The sequence below is a fragment of the Anser cygnoides genome, chromosome 6 (assembly GCF_040182565.1).
Source record: "Anser cygnoides isolate HZ-2024a breed goose chromosome 6, Taihu_goose_T2T_genome, whole genome shotgun sequence".
NCBI classification, from domain to species: domain Eukaryota; kingdom Metazoa; phylum Chordata; class Aves; order Anseriformes; family Anatidae; genus Anser; species Anser cygnoides.
In genome coordinates this window covers 2,973,811-2,996,832 of record NC_089878.1, presented here as the reverse complement: position 1 = coordinate 2,996,832, position 23,022 = coordinate 2,973,811, and the positions used below count along the sequence as shown (strand labels likewise).

Below are 23,022 nucleotides of genomic sequence, written 5' to 3'. Positions count from 1 at the left end.
GCCCGAGCCCGCCTCTCCCCGCAGCGGTCCTCACCGCGCCGTCGGGCTCCATCTGTCTGCCGCCACCGCCGCCTCAGCTCCAGCACGTTCCCGGCACACGTCGCGTCTTCGGCTCCGCCTCGGGCCCTGGCGACGAGGTCCGGGGAGAAGAGGAGAAGGGGGAAAGGCTAGGTGTGCGGCGACAGGAGGGCAGCGGGGTGCAGGGGAGGCACACAACAGCCCTTCCTCACCCCAGCGCCCGGCCCCGCCCCGTCGAGGGGCTCCCCAGCACCCCGGGGCCCCGCCGACCTCCTTCCTGCGGGGAGAGCGCCCCTTCTGCGGCCTCTGTGCGTCTGGGGCCTCTCCTCCCGTTCTAGAGCCCCGCGGCTCCAACGTCGTTCCCCGACCGCCGCCGCACCCGGCACCCGCTGGCGCCGTCACTCACCGCCCGCGCCTCGGGACCCCGGCCGGCCCTGGGCGGGGAGGGCTTCGGGAAGGGGGCCCCGAGGCGGGCACCCGCACCCCGGCAGCTTCGGGGGGAGCCTGGCGGCACTGCCAGGTGAGCGCAGCCCGGCCGTCTCCGCCGCCCTGGGGAGGTGAAATGCGGCCGCTACCCTCCTGTCCCTCAGGGAGAGGTCGTGCGCCTCACCTGTTCTCTGGCCTCAACGGAAGAAGGAACCCCCCCTCCCCGCCCCCCCAAAGTGAAGTTGTTCCCTACAGATGACTCACCAGGCCGTACCTGATGGAGGCAAAAACATAGTTTAGACTTTCTACTTGTCAGACTTCATAACTGGAGAAGCCGAAGTCCTTAGCACAACTCTGAGACCTCTACTGTTTCCGAAGAGACTCAGAGGCAGGCTGCCCTGACCACTGTGCAACACAAGGCCAGGGATAACCTTAGAGATGCAATTTGGGGGCCTCTAGCAGAGAGGACTGGAAAACACCAGTCATTTTCATGACCAATTCTCAAAAAGTTGCAGCTTTTTTCAGCTGTTACAGAACCAGAGGAGACGGATTGATAGTAACACTTCTGTTAGTTGTATGTCTGTGGTGTTTAATGAACAGCACCGCAACCTGTTTACACTTACATCATTTCATGCTGGTTGCAGACGCAAATTGCCCTGAAAGTAGCTGTGCTGCTTAAAGAGGTCTAGGGAACAAAAAAGATTCAAATGTCTAGATCATTACCAGTGGAGTTGCAAGGTACAGCCTTGCAGAAATGCTTGGTTTGATGATGGCAAGAGCTAAAATCCCTACAAATGTATTCTGGGAGAACCATCCCAGTGTAAAAGCTGCTTTTCAAACTGATTAAACAACCAAGAAACAAAAATCAAACATTCACAGGCTAAGTCACAGCAGCTCAATACTGAAATACAACATCAGGATTACTGCAGGGTCAATCTATCATTGGCTACTCTCTTGCTGTACTTGTTTTGGGTGCTTTGAAATAAAATCTTCAATGAAGATTATCTTGTCTACAACAAATTATATTTTAGTCCTTAGAATATAACAAATTATATTTTAATCCTTCCATCTTGCTTAAATTTGTTTTATGCAAACAATATGAACCCAATCTAAAACCAATAGTGCTTTCCATGTATTGCATCATTTACTTCTCAATGAGCATAGGCAGGGCACAGATTCGCACTCCTTGCGGATACCCTATGCTGCTTTTTCCCTTTCTGTTCTTGCTTCAGCATTTACCAGTTTCTATAACATTATTGTTACCACAGGGAACTAAAAAAATAAATAAATAAGACCTTCTATGAATTCTGTGTCTAATGCTTAACTGTTAGTAGTGATTTTTTTAAGCTCTTTGAGTAAACTATAAAAATAAAGGCAATTTTAGCAGAGCTGATGAGATTTTTAGAAATAGTTGGTATTTCATGACAGAACCCTGCTGAACTGCATTTATTCACGTGCTTTTATGAATATTTATCATGCAGCAATACAGCTTATCCTAGGAACAGCTGTACATTTTAATGATCTGTAAAGCAGAATAGACCAAACCTTTCATGTGCTTCATATGTTGATTTGGGGAATTCAAAGTCACAACAGCTGAAGGAATACAGAAACATTAAAGTGTATTTTGCACAGTTTTAATTGTTGGATATTCTGCATTACACCTCTTTCTCAGGTTAGAAAACTAAATCTAGGACATTTACATTTAAAATAAGGCAATTGTGACAAAAATAGGACGTTCACAAATAAGTGAGAACGATTGATCTATTTTTTATTTTGGTAACTTAAAAACTGAAAATCTGAAGATCCAACACATCTATAAATTTAACAAGATTACTAGCAGAGCTGACAAAAAATGTTGCCACGCACGCAGGATTTAAATATTACACCAAAAGTTGCTGGGCTGCCCTAGAACCGTGTGGCTGCTTCTTTAATGGAATAGCATCCTGGTCTAGCAAGTCATTCTCAAAGGAAATCAGGAGTATGTCTGTTTTTCCCATCTCTGCACGTCAGCAATATACACAGCATGAAGTGATCTCTCCTACAGTTCTCTCCCACAAATTAAAAGGCAGTGCTGGACAAAGACAAGAGTCTGACTGTGCTGGTTCCTGTAGACTCTCGCCTTTTGTCCTTTTTATAGGATCAGAGAAAGCCAGAGGTTAAGTAAGAAAACATAAAATGAAAAAAGAGAGAGAGAAAAATAGGGAGAAAAACTGATTTGGGAGGATAAAGGAGGAAAATGATTTTCCAGGCTCAAAAAGATAAGTGTTTATGAGTAATACCTGGGCCTGGCAACGGACTACTCTTTCAATGATTGATTGCATGACCTTCAAAAGCCACAGTACCTCTTTTGCTAGTATTACTTATCTGCAGATAATAATGGCAGATTACCTACCTGCATCTTAAGATCCTTCAGTGGAAATCCAAGCATTAATATATTGCAGTTGTTAACTTGACCTGATAAAAGATTACTTACTTCCTGCTCTCAATTTCATAAAAATGTCACACAGGATGGAACTAAAAGACTGACTTCTGTCTCTATTGCATAGAATGCATTTGTATTTTAAAAAAAAAGTAATTTATGAAGATGTACATGGTGATTTCTCTTATCAGCTTGTGAATGGATTCTTCACACCTTGAACCTGAACCAGAACAATCAAAAAAGCAAGAGCTCTTACATATTCAAGGAATGTGAGGAAGCCTTCTGCAAGAGTTACAGTGCTTATCAGCAGGTTATGGTGGTCACCTACGGAGTGCTAATGAATAAAAAAAGTATGGTTGGTGCCATGTGAAAAATGCAGAAGGAAATGACTTGTTTCTGGGAACTTTTCCTTTTATTCAAATGTGTATGTGTATTTCTCTGCTACGTTTCCATCTCAGGCTCTTTTCCCACACTGTTCCCCTTACTTAAGTTAGTTGTACACATCTCTCTTGTGGATGAGTCATGATTCCTCAGCCCATCCCAACTTCCACCCTTCTCTCTGCCCTGTGTCTCTACCTCCTACTTTGTTTCTGATTGCTCTAACTGTATTTTTGCTCACTCCCTCTTGTCTCTGTCCCCCTTTCTTATCATAATGCTGCACTGGTACGCTCTACATCTTTAGCCCCTGTACTCATCATAGGGTGGGTACTGGGGGCTCTGGGAATACTGCAGGACTCTAGGATAGTACTGGAGGGGCTCTGAGAGATACTGGGGGCACTAGGAGGGCTTTGGGGAGCTCTGGGGACACTGGGATTACATGGGAGGTATTGAGTAGTTTGGAGGGGGGCTTTCGAGAACGCTGCAAGGTACCTGTGGGCTCTGTTGGACACTGGGAGATCCAAGGGCAGGACACAGGGGTGGCTGAGTGGTGTTCCCACCCTGTTTCCTATGACTCTCTCCAGCTGAGCTGCTCTGCTCAGATCTTATTTGCTGTGTCATATGGAAATGTCACATGAATATATGTCACATGGAATATTAATAGATCTCCAATTAGGTGGGTGAAGAGAAAATTATCAAACTCCTCCTCATTTACTTTTACTTAGCCTGACAGCCTTGACTGGCTTTTCCTCTCATTTTTTCCCTACTGCGTTTCCATTAGTCAAATAAAAATTTAATGTTCATCCTGACTTTGATAAATTTCAGGTTTTTGACTATTCTTTTACCATTGTCATAATATTTTACATGTTTCAGTGAACTAAATGTAAAATTCTGCAGACAAAAATACCAAAGTAGAAAAGATTATAAACAATTGATGTGTATTATTAAACAAATGGGAAAAATACTTGCAAGAAAGAGAAAGTATCAGGCTTTGCTTGCTCTGGGAGTGTAAAGCTTCATGAATGTAAGTGTAATCTAATAGCACCTATACACCATCATAATGTTAAAGAGATTTTCTTATAAGGTAAATGTGTTCACTTGATCACCATCAGGCAAATGACTCTATGTTCTAATCCCACTTTTTACAACTTGATTCTTTGACTTTCATTAGATGTCTAGGAACTTATGTGATGCCAAATTAAAAAAAAAAAAAAGAAAAAAAGAATCTCACTGTAAAAATAGGATGTTGCTAATGTGTTCCATACACAAAATTTTAAAGAGTCTTAATTTTCTTTATCTTGTTTTGGAACCAGTACTCCAAAATGCCAGGAGCTTTTCTCTCTACTGACTTAGTGATTTAAGATGCTGTACATAAATTCATTGTAAGAGCCAAGCTATGTTATTGCTGTCCATTACATATTTTCTTTTCTTTTCTTTTTTGTGCATGTGGTAATTTACTTCTTACACGCAGTTTTTCAGATTCAGATAAAACAGCTGCTTCTGTTTTAGCAGATACCACATTTATGGGGGAAAATTTGCATATATTCCTGCACGTTTCTGTTGGTTTTGTTCTACTATCTGCTTCTCAAAACTTATACATGAAAAAGTGGAAGAAAAGTATAACAGAACATAATTGCTGTTACTTAGAACCACTATTCTGAATAGCTGAACATAGAAGTAAAGTAGTCACCCTTGATTTTGTCTTGTCTTTCCCACAAAAAGTTCTATACTATATAGAGCTGTGTATCGAGTGTATACGGTATACACTCCAACTAATGGATCAATTGTCAACCTACCATACACTTTTCTCTTGTGAATGAAGAACTTCTGTAGCTGCAGCCCTGAACAGCTTCAATTCAGCATGGTTGTAAAGATATGAAACACATCAAGAAGTAATGTCTTTTCCAGTGTTTTCCTTCCATCTTTACGTGAGTTAAGTACCTAGGAGTCAAAAGAGAACTGAAATGGGATGAAGGCAGCTGAGTACAGGAAGAAAAGTTTGTGCTTGGTTTCATTCTATACATTATGGTTTAAATTACTTTCCATGTCAATTGACTGAAACGAATAGGGAATTTAATGCTGAAAAGCAGAATTGCAACTGTAAAGTAGCAATTGCAGAGATGAAAGCAATACATTTTACAATGCAAGTCTGATGACCTCTTTTAAATACTTGGTTTCTGACATTTATTATTCAATTTTACACAAATAAGCTTAGCAAACTTTAATGGGCAACACTTGATCATAATCTACTTGTACAGTGACAGAGTATTTTACCTGGAGATCTCAAATAACTCTATGAAAAAGGTCCCTTCCTCTGAAATTTTCTACTATTGCTTTACTTATTTTTAGTTAAGTAGGAGGAACAAGAACTCAAAGCATTGGTTTTTAAAATGGATTCCTTATCTTTCCCTACTCAACACTGAACTTGAGTTATTTTTAAGTAATGTGAAGGAATTTTTCCATATTAATATTTCAGGTAGAATAAAGCTGTAAAAGACCACTTTTGTTGTCTGTGTGAGTGACTAGGGGATTTTTTTCTTTATTTTTAATTTTGCTAAATTTGTAATTCTGCATTTTGTAGAATGCAATCGCTTTCTCTGATGTGTGAGCTTTGTAACAGTTTTACCTTTTGACTTTAACTCAAATTAAGGCTTTCAGAGTATCTGGACTGATATGTAATTTAAATTCTATTTGATTTATAGGTAGTGGCTCACGGGAAATAATTCAGTGTAAATTTGGGCCTATGTTATGGATGTGGGGATTTACAAAACAAGTGCTACCATTCAGATGGACCAGAGAATCTTGGAGATCTTTTCCAACAACTCTTCCTTTCCTTTTCCCTATCTTGCCCCAAATCACAAACCCTTGAGAAATGGTCTGTTCAGCTAACTGAGCCTCACCATGTATAATACCTACAGATATGAACATTTCTTGGAATCCTTGGACATCTCACTTGCAGGGCATTTACAGGCCAAGTCCTGCTGTCTTTTGGCAGCAGCATAGCCTGAAAAGTTAATACACTTTAGTTTTTACTCTCCCTAAATCTTGCCAGTGAGTCTGACAGCACACCTGAGATTAGATGAAGAGAAGGTAAAATTAGACTAGAATGGGGTAGTTAAAGGATTCTTCCAAGCCACAGCCTGAATAGGTGTCTTCTAAATTTGCTCAGAACAGGCATAATTTTCACTTTTCCTGGGGATTTGAATGTAAATTGCTGCATTTGGGAGTAAAACTCTATAGTCTTTAATGTGCAAAATGCTTCACTTTTGCTAATGCTGCTATAAGCTACTGTGGGAGTTAGTATAAACTGTACAGATTTCAACTACCAGCTTATTTAACCCGACTCAGAAAAGATATAGATAAACAGTGGTTAACAACGCTTTCAACTGAAGCACATTAGCACTCCCACAGTGGCAAATTTCAGGAAAATAAGCTTACGTAGATTAGTCATTAGCCTTTCTATTCCATGTCCCTAGAATAGCTTCTAACCTGACATTTAGCAACAAGAGATTTTGCAATAAAAGGTTAAGTATACTTCATCCTGATGGAAAGTATTTTTAATCTTCTTAAAATCCTGTTCAGTTAACATCGGGGAATGTAAGTTATTTGGCGATTACATTTTCATCAACAAATCTTTTATATTTTCTTGGGGATGACTTTCTCTAATGAATTAAGTGAGGCCAAATTTGCATGCATGAGGCCAAATTTGTATGCATACTTTTAGCAAGTCTTTAGATCCATCTATCCAGACACACGGAAGCTTATATTTGGAAGTGGTATCAAGGACTGGGCCAAAGATTGCATAACTTCAGCTCCAGCATAAGAAAGCAGACTTTACAAGGTTCCTATCTCTTTTTCCCATCACATCTACCACCATCTTAAGCCAGTGTAGGAACTGTCAAAAACACTGGGAAAAACTGCCTTGACGTTTTTCAAACGTTAAGAAATCAGCTTTCTCTGAAATGAGGCAGATGAGGTACGGTTCTTTACACTCTTTCCCTGGGTAGCCAGTCATGCATGGGAGATCTGAAAGTAGCAATGTTCTTCCAACACTGACATACTTTGGTTCCATCTGGTTTAGTGTTTTTGTTTGGATGAAAGGTGCAATTCTGAAGCAAGTCTCCTGATCATCCTAACTTACCTACTTGGTTCACATCACAGAGCAGTTTCTGAGTGTGCAAACCACCTTATTCTCATTGAAACTAAAGTAGAATTTGTGCCCCAAGAGCTCGGCTACCACACACTCCTGTACAGCCACTCTATTCACGGGGCTGCATTAGGGATTTTCCCAAGTAACCCTCACCCAAAATGCCTGTGGTATGGATGTCAGACCGTCCAGTCCTGTTATATTATTTGATACTTTTCATGAGATCATTGTCAGGAGCCCCCCAACAGAATTCCTAATGATGAGTGGTCTTTTCTCCTGAGGGTTGGGCTACTGCATACCCCCTTGTTTACAACCAAATTTAACTTGCTTACGACCAAACCTAGTTAAGCAATACAAAATCTTTCAGAGAAATCACATGAAGAAGGAAGTTGTGGGTCTGATTAGCAGGCAGAAGAATAGCCTAGATTCCATGCCTGCGATACTCACAACTTGCCTCCAAACTCTTTAACTGCAAAACAAGTATGAATGTGGCTACTGTTGACATTGCTAGCAATTTTCTTCAGAGGTGGCAAAATTACGTATGCTGATAGTAGCTTTTTAATTGGGATTATCAGAAAGCATTTTATCCTCAGTAAAAAGAATACCTGACTAAAAATATCATTTAACACTAATGCTGCTTCCCCAGCAGCTGCACAGTTCATGATAACCCAAATTTCCCAAAAAATGGCATATAAGTGCACAGGAACCGTGGTGCCACATATATTCCTAACACTGAATATATCCATTGAGTTGGCAAGGGTGCCAAGGGCTGCGACATAGTATGCTGGCGTGAAATTGTATCTGTTGGTAGGTGAATTACCACAGAAAGGGAAAAATGGATGATATCGTTCATAGCAGTTAACAAGGAAGTTCACATAGCCTGAAAGGTCGCAACAACTACAGTTAGGTTTCTATGCATGTGACACAGCCAAAGACATAATACAAGCACTGATCTCAGGAGTTAAAAAGAGTTCAGTGAAAAAGACAGTCACTGGTAACCGTTCTCATTAAATGGAATTACCACCTATTTTAAAGAAGAGCCATTACTATTAAGTATCATTAGACTTGAAAATGAATTGATGTTTACAACTCCTCCAAATCCTTCAGACAATTTCTGTTATAACGTATACAACCTGCCTTTTCTTTCCTTGCACAAACTTAAGCAACTAGCAACTAAACATAGGGAAACTGACAAAGCTTCACAAGTTACATCAAAGAATAAAGTCTATCAATGCATATAGAAAGGTTTTGCCAAAGTTGTAGCACTGCTTCTGGGATTATCTGATGTTGTCCATTTGAAGACCTTGATGTCAATTACTCGTTAACTACCTGAGCTTCAATCACTTCAGACAAAATTTGAAGATGGGTGCATGCCTCATGTTGTGATTTTTCGTTTACGTAAAGGGAAAGGAATTCTTGTGAAACATCTATCCTTGAAAATCGGAATAGGAAAAGATATTCATAAATTATTTACAAAAACAAACCAACATATGATGTTTTTCCATCCTACCTTTGAAGAGTTCAAACATCGCTGAAGTCAGATTTGGTAGACGAAGCAGGGATGTCCTCTTTCCTGTCAGTACAAAAAATAGTTCAAATGTTGCTACCTGCTATGCCTCTGAAAAATTTGTTTAAAGAATCTCTGTATCACAGATCTTATTCCCCTGTTCACACCAGACATTACCTAAACCAGGCTCCAATCATTCTCCTCTGCAGCTGTGGAGCAGTTGTGCCGTATCACGTCCAAAGCCAACCAGCAGAGCTATCAGCTGCAATGTTCTCTTTCTGCCCGCAATGACCCATCGCTATGCCCAGGCTGGGGCTGAAGAAGACATGTAGGTTGTACGTATAGTGGCAAGAGCTGAGCCTGCAGGAGGGAGCAAATGGGTAAGGCAAGCCTATAGCATGAGCAACGAAAGAAGTACCCCCAACGGTGGTAAAAAACATGCCACAACTGTTCTGTCACGGTTGTTTGTCTCTGTTGTTGTCCCTGTGCTGAGTGGTCCATGGCAGGTGGTAAGCAAAAGATGGTAGCAGTTACTAGGAGGATCCAGGTACGGGAAGGAAGAACAAGAGGTAATGAGTACCAGAATGCCTTGTTAAAACTCCTTGAAGAAGGAGCTGGGTGGCAGTGAAATGTGGCACCTGGAGAAAGGTGAGAAGTGGGCCCTATCTCATGGTGAGGAAAGCAGAGAGAACAGTCTTGTTCCCATGGATTATCCTTTGTAGTAAGAGGAGCCAGGGTCCTACAGCATTATAAGTGATTGCAGTGTGCACATCAAAGGATATTACACTGCATGAAATTAACCTTAATTCTGGTGTTGGGTAACTTTTGGGTGGCTCTTTGCAGTGCTCACAGTCTTCTCATATGCACTGACCTCCACACAGAAATCAATACATTCCACTACAAGCTTGAGCCTATGCCTATATAGTAAACAGTGGTTGTAAAATAGGGTAAGATCAGGACCTGAGTTTTTGATCACGAGTTAAGAATTGGTGGCCTCTTCCAAAACTGGAGTATTCTAATTATTAAAAACATTGGATGAGCCTGACAGTGCTGCCAGACAGTGAAAATAATTCACCAGTGACTTCAGCTGGAACATGAAAATCATTAAGACAGAGACACATCAAAAAGCTACTTCTTGCTAACTCAGAGAAGACACAACATTTATACTACCTAGAAAATAAAATAAGAATATATATAAGCACAGTGAGACTTTTTTTTTTTTTTACAAAGTAGGAGGCAAGGCAAGAGTCATCCAAAGAGAGGCACTGAATGAAGTAATATAAATATGTTTAAAAAAACAAATAAAATTTGAAAACATACATAGTATGTTTTAAGTTGAAGATTATGACCTTTTGACTGTATTTGCTGAATACAGACTCAAATTTGCAAATTTGCTTTTTTTATCTAGCTTAGAAACATAGTAATAATTATATAGGCAAAATAGGAGTTGGAGTTGTTTTGCAAAAACCTGAGTGAAGCTTAGCAACAAGTACATCTTTGTATAAATGAATTAGAATATTACTGTGCTTTTTTGTTTTATAATTATGTATTCAGGATATAACAACACAGAAAAACATGCACAACAACCACTAAGACTAAAGAAATCACTACTTTAAGAATTATCTAGCAGTACATTTTCTCATCAATAGCTTTGCATGAGTCTCATCAATTCCAAAATGAATTATGACTTCCTATCATTGAGGATGCATACTTGGAGAAATTACAACTTGTTCTCTATTGCTCTTTTCCAGTCTTGCAAATGCAATGTTCCTGACATAGGAAAAGGTGTCAGTTTTCACACTCCATCAGTCATGGTCAATTGCTGCAGGAGCACCACTTTCATGCTCCCAGCAGAACACTTAATTTTAAGAGCTTCCCAAAATGCACTGTCTAAGGGGAAAGTAGTGGCTTATGTAAGCTATATTCCAGCACAGCTCTGAAAAGACTGTATTTTCAGCTCTCTTATGGCACAAAATACACCCACTGAGGAATAATTGTATGCTTCGAGGACAGAGTAAGTTGAGTATACCAAAAAAACATTAAAAGAGACACTGCAGGCACTTGCTGACTCACGCGCTCAGACAAACACAAATAGATTTTTTTATCTATCATCTTGCCTTTCTTAGCCTGAGTGAATTCCTTGACTGTTTTTGAAAAACTGCCCCTATCTCTTCCTTTCTACCCATTTTAGGATATGTCTGTGCTGCAGATTTCATGCAGTATTGAGATACAGAGAGTTGTTTTAGATGAGTTGCTTCAATATGAAGCAGAAAGTCTGAGCAGAAGTTACACACAGACTACTGGAAACACTATGTAAGAACCTACAGAAGATCTTCTCTGCCTCCACCATCTAAACTACGTACCTGCATAAGAAAGCATTCCAGGATGTCCAACATAATGTCAAAGAGAGAATGCCTCTGTCTTGTCATTTCCATTGCTCCGCAAAAAAACTGATCCTTTTGAGTGTTATCCTGAATATGTAGCTCCACGTCCTGTAAGATTCAATACAAAAATTGTGAACTGTAATATAATAAGAATTTAATCACTTCAAAGTTGCATAAAGTATTCTTGTAATTATGTTCTCGATCTTTCCTTCTGGGTAAAGTCTGAACCTCCACACCGTACTGCTGTGAGGGCATGGCCCTGCTGGGCTGTCCAGGACTGTGTCTGGCCCTAGCTTACCTCGCCAGGCCTGATTCTAATCCCACCTGCGGACTGATGTCCTGGTCTGTCCTCAGCCTGTCCCCATGGAGATGCCTGATGCCCTTGTGCTCCCTGGCAGGGGTGCTGTGAGTCGCTGCCCTGCCTGCCCCAGTGCAGACCCCAGCCCCTGCCGCATGCTGACACGTACAAGCCAACAGCACGCTTACTGCCTTTTAATATAACAGAATGTGGATGAAGTCAATCTGTTACAATTTACGGTTTTTGACTGGTTTCTACTCTAAAAAATTAAGCATGATTTCAGCCACTGTTGTTGTTTGCAAAGCGTACACAAATGGCAAATCACAAACAAGCAATTGGGCAACAATGGACTGCATCAGATCAGCCTACTATAGATATCTGTTAAATACACTCAACACCAAGCAATCTCTTTATTGTTATTTACTTCCTATAAACAGGCTTTTAGGGTAAAGCTTCCTTTTATTAACCTTTTTTTTTTTTTTAAACAAGGTATTGGAAAGTATCAAAACCAGTTGCTCTTTCCTCTCAAATTCCTGCTTCTTCATATTTAGGAACAACAATAGATACAGACATGTGAAAGACATCCAGAGGTGTGCAGTCAGAAATACAGCACTAAAAATAGTTACTGTTTCATTATCTTCTGGAGAGAAGTTTTACTGAACCGTCTCTTAGCTGTACTACACAACCTTTGCATCCTGGGGACAAAACAGATACAATTTGTTGTGTGTTCCCCATAGGTTTGACGTTTATGAAACATATAAACTTCAGGATACTTGTAGGTCCTTTTCCATTAAAGATGTCAGATATCAAAGGTTATCATTTAAGGTGACAATAACATGACTTTAAACTTTTGACAAATGCATTTTTTCATTCTTTCTGCAGACATATCTGGAGAAGACAGATAAATCTCTAATTTGAAATGTTAAGAAATACCGTAGAAAGGATGAAGTTCTTTAGCGTACACGTATCTGCATACAACATGCTACAGACAGTTCCTGTTAGATGCAGCTATGACAGTACTTTGCTGTTTCCAAATAATTAATCTCGTGATTAAACTTCATATGCTTGCACAAAATGCACAAAAAAGCTGCGTTGTTTCCAGTAATAATTCTTCCTGATAGCATACTGCATTGTAATTACCTTTTCCATCATCTTTAAATTAGTTTTCTTAGGTTTGTTTGTGTGACAGTACGGAGCTATACAACCATAAGCTTTTGTTAGTGCTTCTTTCCCCCCCCTTCTTTGCTGTAATGCCTCGATAATATATTGACTACACTGTAAAATATAGGCTGCAACTGAGTCTTCCACTCCCTTACTAGTTTGTTCTCTCCGGTATTTAATGATCAACATTTCTTCAATGTATTTTTTTATTTTTTCTAGGGTTATGTATTTTGTGGCCTTTCCCAATGAAAAACAAAACAAAACTGTTGAACAAACACGTTACAATGTCATTTTTGGGGATCTAATTTAAATGGAAGGGCATGAGAAAAAAAGTTTGGTGGGGTTTTCATCTGTCCCTCATTTAGTATTTCTTTGTGTTGAATGTGGTAAATGCTTCAGTAGCCTTGACAAAAACTCTGTTCTTTTTTAACGTGGAGTTATAAATATGATACATAGTCTACGTATATAGCCATCACATCCGTTAGGTGGCAATTACGCCCTGCAGCTCACGGCCGGCTGAGGTAAGGAGCTACCTCACGTCTTCCCTGCCTGACCGCTGGCTGCCAGCAGGTGCCCACCTCAGGAATTAGGCAGTTCCCGAGGAACCCTGAGGCAGGTGAAGCTTTCTCAGCGCCGTCAAGACGGCGGCGGTAACTGCGTGGCGGCACCGACCGCCCCGCTCCCTTCAAGGCAGCGCAGCGACGCTCGGGGGCCCGGCCGGCCGCCAGGGGCCGCTGTGGGCTCGGCGTGTGGGGCCTGCGCTGAGCGACGGAGGCTCGGCCGGTGCCGAGGTGGCTCCCTCCCGCCCTCGGTGCCGCGCCTCGCGCCGCGCCCGGCCCCTCAAAGCGGGCTGCACGCGCCGCCTTCCCGCGCCGCCTTTGCACCGAGCGCCGTGCAAACGCCCCGCGGGCACAGCCGCCGGAGCGCTTACCTGCCCCGCGGCCGCTCGCCTCCACGCGCCGGCCGGCCCACCTTCGGGACGGCCCGCGGGCACGCCCCTCGCCACGCCCATTGGCCGTGGCGGCGCCCTCGGGGCGGTTTCCGCGGCGCTGAGTGGCCCGGCGCGCCGTCCGTCAGCGCCGCCTGTCACAACACGCCCGGGCGCCTGTCAGAGCGGCGCGGGGCCTTCGCGGCATTTCCTGCAGCCCCGCTCCCGCCGCCGGCTCCGCGGCCGCCCTCGGGGATGGCCCCGCGGCGGGCAGGCGCCGCTCGCTGAGGGCAGTGCCGCCGGCCGCTCCCCCCGAGCCCCCCAGCCCCAGCCCCAGCCCCAGCCCCAGCCCCAGCCCCAGCCCCAGCCCCAGCCCCAGCCCCAGCCCCAGCCCCAGCCCCAGCCCCAGCCCCAGCCCCAGCCCCAGCCCCAGCCCCAGCCCCAGCCCCAGCCCCAGCCCCGTCCCGTCCCGTCCCGTCCCGTCCCCCGGGCGCCCCTCGCGGGTCGCCGCCGCCCGGCGGGGCGATGGCAGAAGCCGCGGGCGGCAGGGAGCAGCCGGCGCCTCCCGACGCCGCTCCCCGCGCCGACGAGGAGCCCGAGGCGGCCCCTCACGAAGCGGCGGCGGGCAGGAGGCGGGAGCGCCGCAGCGGCGTGGCGGCCGTCGGGGTCGCCGAGCGCTTCCCCGGCGGCAGCCCGGGGCCGGCGGCAGCCCCGGAGCTCGATGCCGGCCTCCTGGAGGCGGCCCGGGCCGCTCCGCGGCGCAGCAGCATCATCAAGGTAAGGGCGGGACGCGGACCCCGACGGCGGCTCCGGCTCCGCAGCGGCGGCCCCGGGGCTGCCCGACCCGGCGGCGGCTTCCTCAGCACCGAGGGCCCCCCCCCGCGGCGCCCTGTGCCCCATCGCGGCCGCGGGAGGCGCCTGCAGCGGCGACGGGACGGCAGCGGCGTGAGGGTGCCCGCGCCGAGCCCGGGTGCATTTGTCTTCCTCACAGGCTCTGAGGAAACGGCCCCCTGACCGCGCTCAGCCGGTGCCGTTTGTTGGCTCGTTTTCCGTTTGGTTTTCAGCCGGGGGCTTGTGGTGAAGCGGGGCCGCCTCGCTGCTGGGCTAATCGTGAGCTGGTGTGAGGGTGCTGAACGGAGCCGGCAGGGCAGAGTTAACCGGCGTGTGGGCACGCACGGGGTGGTTTGCGCTCGGGAGGACGTCGGCGGGAGCGCTGCGGGTTGGGTTCGTCTTTGTGAAGGTGGCAAAGCACCAGGCAAAGCCCCGGCTCCGTGCGGGAAGCAAAGAACACAGACTTAGCGCTGAGAACTTAGAACATCCATTCCAAAGGGTGGATAAACAAAACGCCTGCTTTTTTTTTCATTTTAAAGCTTTAACAATTACAGGAGACCCGGGTAGTTAAGTGTAAAAGAGCCCGTGAGGGTCCTTGGGAAGTTCCACCTCGAAGTATTAACCATTGAGTCCAACAAAGCATCGAAGTGTGACTTTTAGTCTTCTAGAAGCATCCAATGAATATGATGGGAACACTTCCAATCTGGAGTTACAGAAACGCATGGATGCTTTGCTAAATCAGGACCAAAGTTCTGGAAGTGTTTTGGTGCAGAAATCCAGTTCCCTCCTGGAATTGTGTGAAGGTTTTGGAAATTGATAATGCACAATCTTGGATGCAAATGAAAGCACACGTTGTTTTTGCAGGCTACACTAGCTCTATGAACTGTCACGAATGGCAGATATGCTTTAATGGTCGTGTGGCATTTTCACTATAGGTTGACATTTAGAAATATTATTGAGTGTAGAGACATATCTTCCAGCTGGAGAAAATTTCTTGAGATGCATCCTGGGATGGTGTTAATTGACAGAGATATTTCTGACAGATGAGAAAGTATTAATGTTAAGTAAGGAACTGGTAAGGCTGCATCTGAAATACTGGGTAAAATCTGTTTCATGTGTTTAGAAATGATGCATTCAAACTGAAACAGGTGGTAAGAGGGATAACCAGGATGGGTTTCTAAGGCCAAGGGATTGAATGCTATGTGAGCATGGTTTGCTTAGCCTGGTGAAATAATAGCAAAGGGGGATGTGGCTGATCTTGAGTGTTATGTTACAGAGTGAAAATGCGGTTTATAGGAAGCTTTAGAACAAAGGATGCCTGTACGTAAACCCGGTCTGGAAACTAGAAAACTATTGCAGACCATCGCTGTAAGGTCTGAATGGTCATGAGACCATCACTGAGTGGTCTCATGATAGAAATACTAAGAACAAAAAAGAACGTATTTCATCTAAACATTAATTGTTAAGGTGATGAATTAAATAAGATGACATGGTTGTGTTTGAAAGAAGGTATCTAAACCTGAGCATTTGCAGGCTGTGCATCTCTAAGGCATTATGCTGTTGGGACTCCATATAAAGCATGATTTGTTTTTCCACAAGGTTTTCTCAGTGATATATGTTTTGAAGCACAGTTTTCCTTGTCATTATACCAGTAACTAACTTGGAAAATACTCTTATTTCAGAAGAATTGAATGATTTATTTGTCTGCATCTTTTTGGGAATTTCAGGTGCCCTAGAAAATATTCATCAGGTGCTGAGTGCAAATGGAATTAACGTTTAGAAAGTAATGCTTATTTCATTTTTTCAGTTTTCAGCTGAAGGACTTTGATAAGCAGGAGTTCTGGTTAAGCATTGTACGTTTTGTAGCGGAAGGAATTTTGCAGTGTTTGATCGTATTCATCTTAATCTAAAATTTCTTTATGTTCAGGTAAGTCCATAGGCAGAGTAGCATTCCGTCACTTTCTTTATACTGATCTTATCAGGTGGAAAAGAGAGTTTAAGAAAGCAGTGCAAGCTGTACAGTAACGGCGAGTTTTAATTCCGCAGGAGTAGAACACTTGACCTATTCTCCAATTTCTTTCGCAGTTCTTTAAAGGTATACTTTTAGCTTGAGCAGTCTCACTGAAGTAAACAGAAAGCTTAAATTCTGTAGATGAAGGTGATCAAAACATACTTCTAACACCCTTTTTTTCCAGTAGTCTTCTAGAGCTCTGCAAGTTTCAAGGTTAGTGTCGGACACCACAGTTCCAGTGGAAACCAGAGTTGCTTACATTGGAGGGCTTTGGTGTCCACGGGATAATTAAGTGTAAAGGACTGAACAGACTTACAGTATATGCCAAACATAATTTGCTGCAGGGAAGGTTTTTGAAGCGAGTAAAATATGAGCCCTTCTAGATAATCTTCAGTGCATTCAAGTGCTCTATATTTGGCCTCAGAAACAAGAGAACTCATTTATACAAAAAGAACAAAATGTAGCTGGAATATTTTTGTTCCCATTTTGCTTTGCTAATGTTCACAGCTTTGCAGATTAAGGTAAATTTGAAATAGCATCTACGAGAAATGATTGTAGCTGCTCCTGTACTTTGGAAATATTCGTAATACATGTGCATTAGTGTTTTTTTTTTTTTTTGTCTTAAATGCAAGAAAGAGGTAAGTAGTCTTACCACAGAACTGGAGCAAGAAAGGATTTTTTTTTTCCACGAGGAGCTTGAAATAAGCAGTGTATAATGTTTGGGAAACAGAATTGGAGGACAGGCAATACAGCTTAGAACTTGCCCCATTTTCAAATAAGCCTAAACATGGAGCACACGCATTGGCTAAGCTATTTTCCAAGTATTTCCATATTTCTTTTTTTCTTGTGAATAATCCAAGGCCAATTGTTTGAAAATAAAATGTTAATTATGACCACTTTTAGGGCAGGAGAATGGAAAACAGAGGTCAAAAAACTCCTTTCTTTACATGGAATGTTTTGCAACCTTTTCTGCTTCAACTTCTAAACAGCGTTGAATGGTGTTTTCCTTTAGCATGTTCCTTTGGACATCGCCACGTACAAGCATTTTAATAAGCAGGTAGGAAGGCTGTGTAATTCATTATGTAATATCTACTGAAAGATTTTGTAACTTTCGCGAAGATATTTCTGGTCAGTGCTTATCAGACTTCTCTCTCTGCTTTGTTTGCATGCAATACATACTTCTGTGACCATGTGTTTTTTCTTCCTGGATCTATATGAAGATACTATAGCAGATAACATAGCTCTGTGCTTTGTCAATAACACTAGACTATGTCCACAAGGTGAACTTCAAGTAGGATCTGCAGAATCAGACTTGAACTGTAGTTACAGCAGACCTATGAGAGCTTGTACTTTTAATGAAGTTCTTCCAAAGGCTACGTGCTTCTTTTTCATGCGCAGGTACTTTTTTTAAAGGCCATTTGAGTTACCCTTGTGCGTCATATGCTGCTAGTCTAAGACCTGCAAGGGCTGGGATTTTGCAATTAAATTGATTAGTGGAAGAGTGTCAAGATAACTAGCTCTTTTCTTTGAAGAAGTTGTATTTATCCTAATGACTTTTTTAGCTTTAAAAAAACTTATCATATCTTTCTTATCAAAAAGAATGCAAGGCTTAGTTTCTTCCAGCTTGTGTTTGAAAGCATGGTGACAAAATTTAAATGCTTAAAATACATGATACATCTGTCTGTGCACCATGGCTATATAACGTTGTTTTTTTCGGAAGACAGTGGAGTTGTTCAGGACTGTGATGATTCTGCAGTAACTTAGGTAGTGTTATGCTGTGTAAGCTTGCAACTAGATGGAAGAATGATATGCCTAGCCTCTTTATGGAAAGACTGCTACCAAACAAGAAATATGGTAAATCAGTCTGGAAAAAGGCATCTGGTGGGTGGTATTTAAGATCTGTGCAAATTCCCAAACATTGTGGAAAGAGTAACATGGAGCTGTTATTCCTTCTTCACAGAAAATGAAGTAGGGAAAACCTAGCAATAGCTACATAGCAGCAGGTTTAAAGTAAGTGAAAGTATTTTCTGACACAGCATGTAATTAAATCATGCACTTAACAGCCACAGAAAGCTGTGGCAGTCAGAAATGTAAACGGGTTCAAGCAGGTTGAAAATGATAAATTGATGAAGGAGAGCTTCACAAAGCACCAAAAGCATCTGGCTTACAATGTCCCTAAACTACAAGCTGTTGAGCTTTGGGAAGCTGCAGCAGAGGATTGATCGCTTTGTACTTTGTTTCTTGTGTGCCTATGCATACATATACTGCTGTAGCTGGGATACCCGTAGGGATTGACCTTTTTCTAACCTAGTAAGGAAAAACTTAGATGCACTGCTAAGACACACAAAAGAATTCTGTTATTGCTAGTGGAATAATTTATTAAAAAGAATCTTTTGTTAATTAGTAATTTAGAATTTGTGGGTTGCAAAGGCATAGCTATCTCTAATCCTTGTAATATTTTTATAACACCGCACCTGTATTCCATGCTGTTTTTTCATAAACATGAACTTAAACCAGAAACTATACTGGTTGCAGACCTGCTTTTGTCAAATGAATTACATCCAGAAGTTAGAAAAAGCTACTCCATCTCTAGTGGTGCCATGGGACTGTTGCATTTCTTGCTGTGATGCTTTCTGGTGGAGGCCTGTGGGCATTTCAGACTGGGCTTGACCCCTGCCCCTTCCTTCAAAGCCAAACAATCTTGGTAGGTCAAGTATTGCTGTGCCTAAGATAACAACATTGTAGTGAGCAGGATTTAGGTCCTGTGGAGTTCTTAGAGTCAAATTAGCAATAATGACTTTCTGCAACAATGTATACAAAGAATTTAACAAAGATTTAAGTGTATAAAATGTGATTCAGGCAGGATTTTAGGCACAGGGGTCCCATGAAGCTGTCTTGGGGGCTCTGCTACCTTCTTATGCATCTCTGGCTTTTCAGGGATTTAAGTTTTGTCAGAAAAGTTTCTTGCAGATATATTTCTGTTGTGCATGCCCAGAGTTGTTTACACTTGCTGCTGAGCATTTTCATATGAACCTTGTACCCCAGCCAGTCTATGATTAATAGGTGAAGATTTCTTAGTTTTCTATTTCTTGGAGTCTTTCATGTTTCATTTAGACTTTGATAGTTTTTTTTTTTTTTTAATAGAATAAATGTGATTTCCAGCCATCTCTACACACAAGTAAATTGCTCTTTAGATTAATTTCCACTGAAGGAGAACTTGAGGCCTGGCTAAAAGTCCCTTAAAAATCCATGAGAGCCTTTAGTTATCCATTAGTGGACTTTAGTTAGTGCTTTTAAAATAAACAAACAACACAAGCATCCGGGGCAAACTGCTTGTATGAAAACTTGTAGTGAATTTCTCTGAAGTTGACTGCGAACTGGCCAGTGATTTGCTTGTCAATTGGTTTGATGTAGTACCTAATGTAACGCGCAGTCTCATTAAACATGGAGAGAAATTAGTAGTAGCACAGCGTTTGTTGTGCCTTTCCATACAGGATCATAATAGTCAAGATTATTTGAATGCCTTCCACTAAAAGTCTCTAAAGGTGACATTTGTCAAACTGGTGGGACAATGTCCTTTCGGTAGGATGCCAGCAACTGTAACTCAGCTGGTCTGGTGAGCTGCACACACAAGTTCTGGCAGGTCTTTTGGGGAAGTCATTTGCTAGATTTCCTAGGGAAGAGACAGCAGCTGTTATTGTCAGGAAGAGGAGATGAGGTTGGTGATAAAGCTTGGTTTGCTTTTGAAGTATGTTGTGTGCACAAAGACTATTATGCAGAATTATGTAATTGTTTAGGAATAATGTTCTGTTAGAGTGATGGCACTGGTGGGTAGGGCAGCAGCAGAGGAATGTTTTCTATGGTTTTGCAAATATGTTCAGCAGCTTAGTTAACAGAACCAAGTTTTCATATATGTGCTGAGATGCAAATCCTATAATCCTTATAATAATCTTTTATCGATTTATCTATTTTTTTTTTGTAGTTCCACTGAGATCAACTACACCTGTAAGAAAATGTTTTATTTGAGTTAATAGTACATTTGCTGCAGGGAAGGAGAGAAAAAATGTGAAAATGCAAGCAATTATTGTAGAACCAATAAAGCATCCTCTGTGGCGAAACATCTAACCGATCATGCTTACCAACCTAAATTAGTCTATTTTTCTTTCCAGGATGCAGCTGGTAGGTGTAGTTCTTTGGTATACCTTGATGATTTTATTAAGGAATGGAGAATGATAATTAATATTTTACTTTTTTTTCCTTTAGCCAATATGACCTGGAGGTTTTGTCATGAATTAAAGTTAAGAAACTACTTATTTTTTTGATGAATTTTAACTTCTGCAAAAGGCTAAATATGTTTACTGGATATTAAAATGTTCTGAAAACATGTCTTTGTATATGTTGGTGTAAGAGTGTATTTACCGTTGAAACATTGCTTTTAGTTCTTTCTGTTTCGTAAACACTTTCAGTTTTGAAGCCTGCTTATGCACAATACAGTCTCTGGGGAAATTTTCATGTCAGAAATTTGTTGTAATAGTTACTGAGTCTCTGAAACACGTTTAAATTGAGATTACAGTAATGTCTTCCTTTAGTCTCAGCACATTGTTAACTCAGATATTTATTAAGCTGGAAATCTCTGACCATTAAGGGTAGGTACAGGCTCTCATTTAAATAATTAACTGGAGGTACAGTGAGATGCAATATTCCTGTTCCAGAGCCACTTAAACCAAGAAAATTAGTTTGGAGATTATTTGGGGCACTATGTGTCAGGTGATTTTATTGTGGCATGCCTGTCTGAAGGTAGATCAAAGTCTGGAAGCTAACTGACATCAAAGTATCACTACCTTGCTAGTGCACTGAGAGGGCTTAAATAAATACATGAATAAATTCTAGCTGTGAACATATACTGTGAAGGTTTGATTCTCTTTCTGAGTTGCATGCTTAGGGGAGTAGTAACACTCACATTGCATCTTTGATAATCCTGGCAAAAACAGCCCTAAGGAGATAGGAAAAGAGAGGATCCTGAGCTTATATAACTCACAGCAAGCATTAATTGCATCCATACTGATTATTCCTAGGAGGTTCTCTTTAGGTCTTGTTAGGTCTTGTCTCTCCTGATTGACCCGTATCATGCTGCTTTGGTACTTCTTCAAGGGGTGGAGGGAGCAAGTTTTTTCTGCCCAGTACCTTGTTCGAGGATTCATAGAGAGCAGAAATCGGTTTGAGTACTGCATAGTTGTCGTGTATTGATTTGCATGCCTGTGAACAACTACAGATGGTAGATAATTAGGATGTTAGATAATTAGGTTTCCCAAATCCTTTTCGTTCACTGAAAGTTTGTTTTGGTAACTTGGATACAACTTGTGAATGTCTGTGATCTGATATCTATTCAGCATGAATCTGCCTTCTCTGTTAGATAACTTTCAGATAAGTCAAGGATCAGATGAAGTGCAGTGCTCATGGTTTATGATTTTTTGGACCCAAAGTGTCAAGTTATGTTGAGCAGTGATCCTGCAGTGTAAGATGTAATTACCTGGATAGTGTATTTTAGCTGCAGGCATAGCATGTTTTTAATTCATTAGGCAGTTCTGATGAATTGTGGATCTGTTTTAACTATAAACTAAAAAAGGTATATCTTCTTTAGCTCTTTCAGATAGCTTTGGGAAAAAAATGCAACCAAAAAAAGGAGTTGATTCAACGAAGTGTGAGGTGTATTTGTAATTTAAGAGGGACCTGCTGTTTATGGATGCACAGCTATACTCATCATGTTTTTGTACTCTGGTGTACCTTTCTTTGCAATATGTCTTGATGCATGTTCTAGAAGGTGTTCCTGCTTTAAAAAATGAAACCCAAAATCAAACGGGGGGAAAAAAAAACAACAAAAAAAAAAACTTCTGCAATGAGTATTTGAGAAAAAGATCCCCTGAGTTCTAGCAGTTCTGTAATTTTGGACCCTACTGCAACATCATTAAATTTGTGGGTATGTGTGCCTGCATGCTGTGGTGATTGCACAAGAACGTTATCTACATGTCTGTGAGGAAAAAGGTAGGAAGTAAAGAGCAATAGGAAGTAAAGCTCTTCGAACAGGGATCAGGTACAAGTGTATGGGCATGGCTGGAGTGGGGTGTGTGTGTGTCTAAGGGGGGTGGCAGGAGGATGTCATGGTGTGATATGGGGTAAGGAGGGGGGGGCTGCAAGAGGGGACAAGGCATCTGCAAAGGGGCCAGAGGGTGTTTTAATTTTTTTCTTTATTGTCAGGATAATTTTTTTTTGAGAGAAGAGAATATTCTTCTTGGATTCTGGCAGTCTTATCCTACTGTTGCTATTTGAACAGAAATATAAAAAGCATTGTGTTTTACTTAATATTGTTTTCTCATAAGAAGCTTGTAAAATGCAGTATAGGCAACTCAAATGTGGATGATTTCTGGGTACTTGCATTACTTTATTTTTACAAGCTGTACTTTTATTTGGAAGAGCCGTATGATTTTATTTGCTTTGTTCATATAATTTAATTTTA

At 41.9% G+C, this 23,022-nt stretch overlaps 2 protein-coding genes across 19 annotated transcripts in view; one reads left to right on the top strand and one right to left on the bottom strand.

Annotated features, from left to right (window-relative positions):
• RFTN2 (raftlin family member 2) overlaps nt 1–13,753 on the bottom strand; it is a 90,862-nt gene extending 77,109 nt beyond the window's left edge. For 6 of the 18 annotated variants that reach the window (XR_010832564.1, XM_066999948.1, XM_066999944.1 and 3 more), the window contains exon 1: nt 35–396. Coding sequence is in view for 14 of the 18 variants with exons in the window: in XM_066999948.1 (XP_066856049.1) it covers nt 35–52 (18 nt within the window). In the remaining 4 variants the exon portion in view is untranslated. Of the gene's footprint in view, nt 1–34; nt 654–5,037; nt 5,201–8,898; nt 8,962–9,072; nt 9,256–11,258; nt 11,388–13,669 lie in introns of those variants that run through there. The other 12 variants (XR_007161161.2, XM_048058222.2, XR_010832566.1 and 9 more) reach the window with 10 other exon arrangements.
• Nucleotides 13,754–14,072: 319 nt separating this feature from the next.
• The window catches only part of PLCL1 (phospholipase C like 1 (inactive)), a 205,041-nt gene continuing 196,091 nt past the window's right edge, over nt 14,073–23,022 (top strand). Inside the window, exon 1 of the mRNA XM_048058464.2 lies at nt 14,073–14,443. Coding sequence (XP_047914421.2) covers nt 14,192–14,443 — 252 coding nt within the window. The 5' untranslated portion in view covers nt 14,073–14,191. The remainder of the gene's footprint in view (nt 14,444–23,022) is intronic.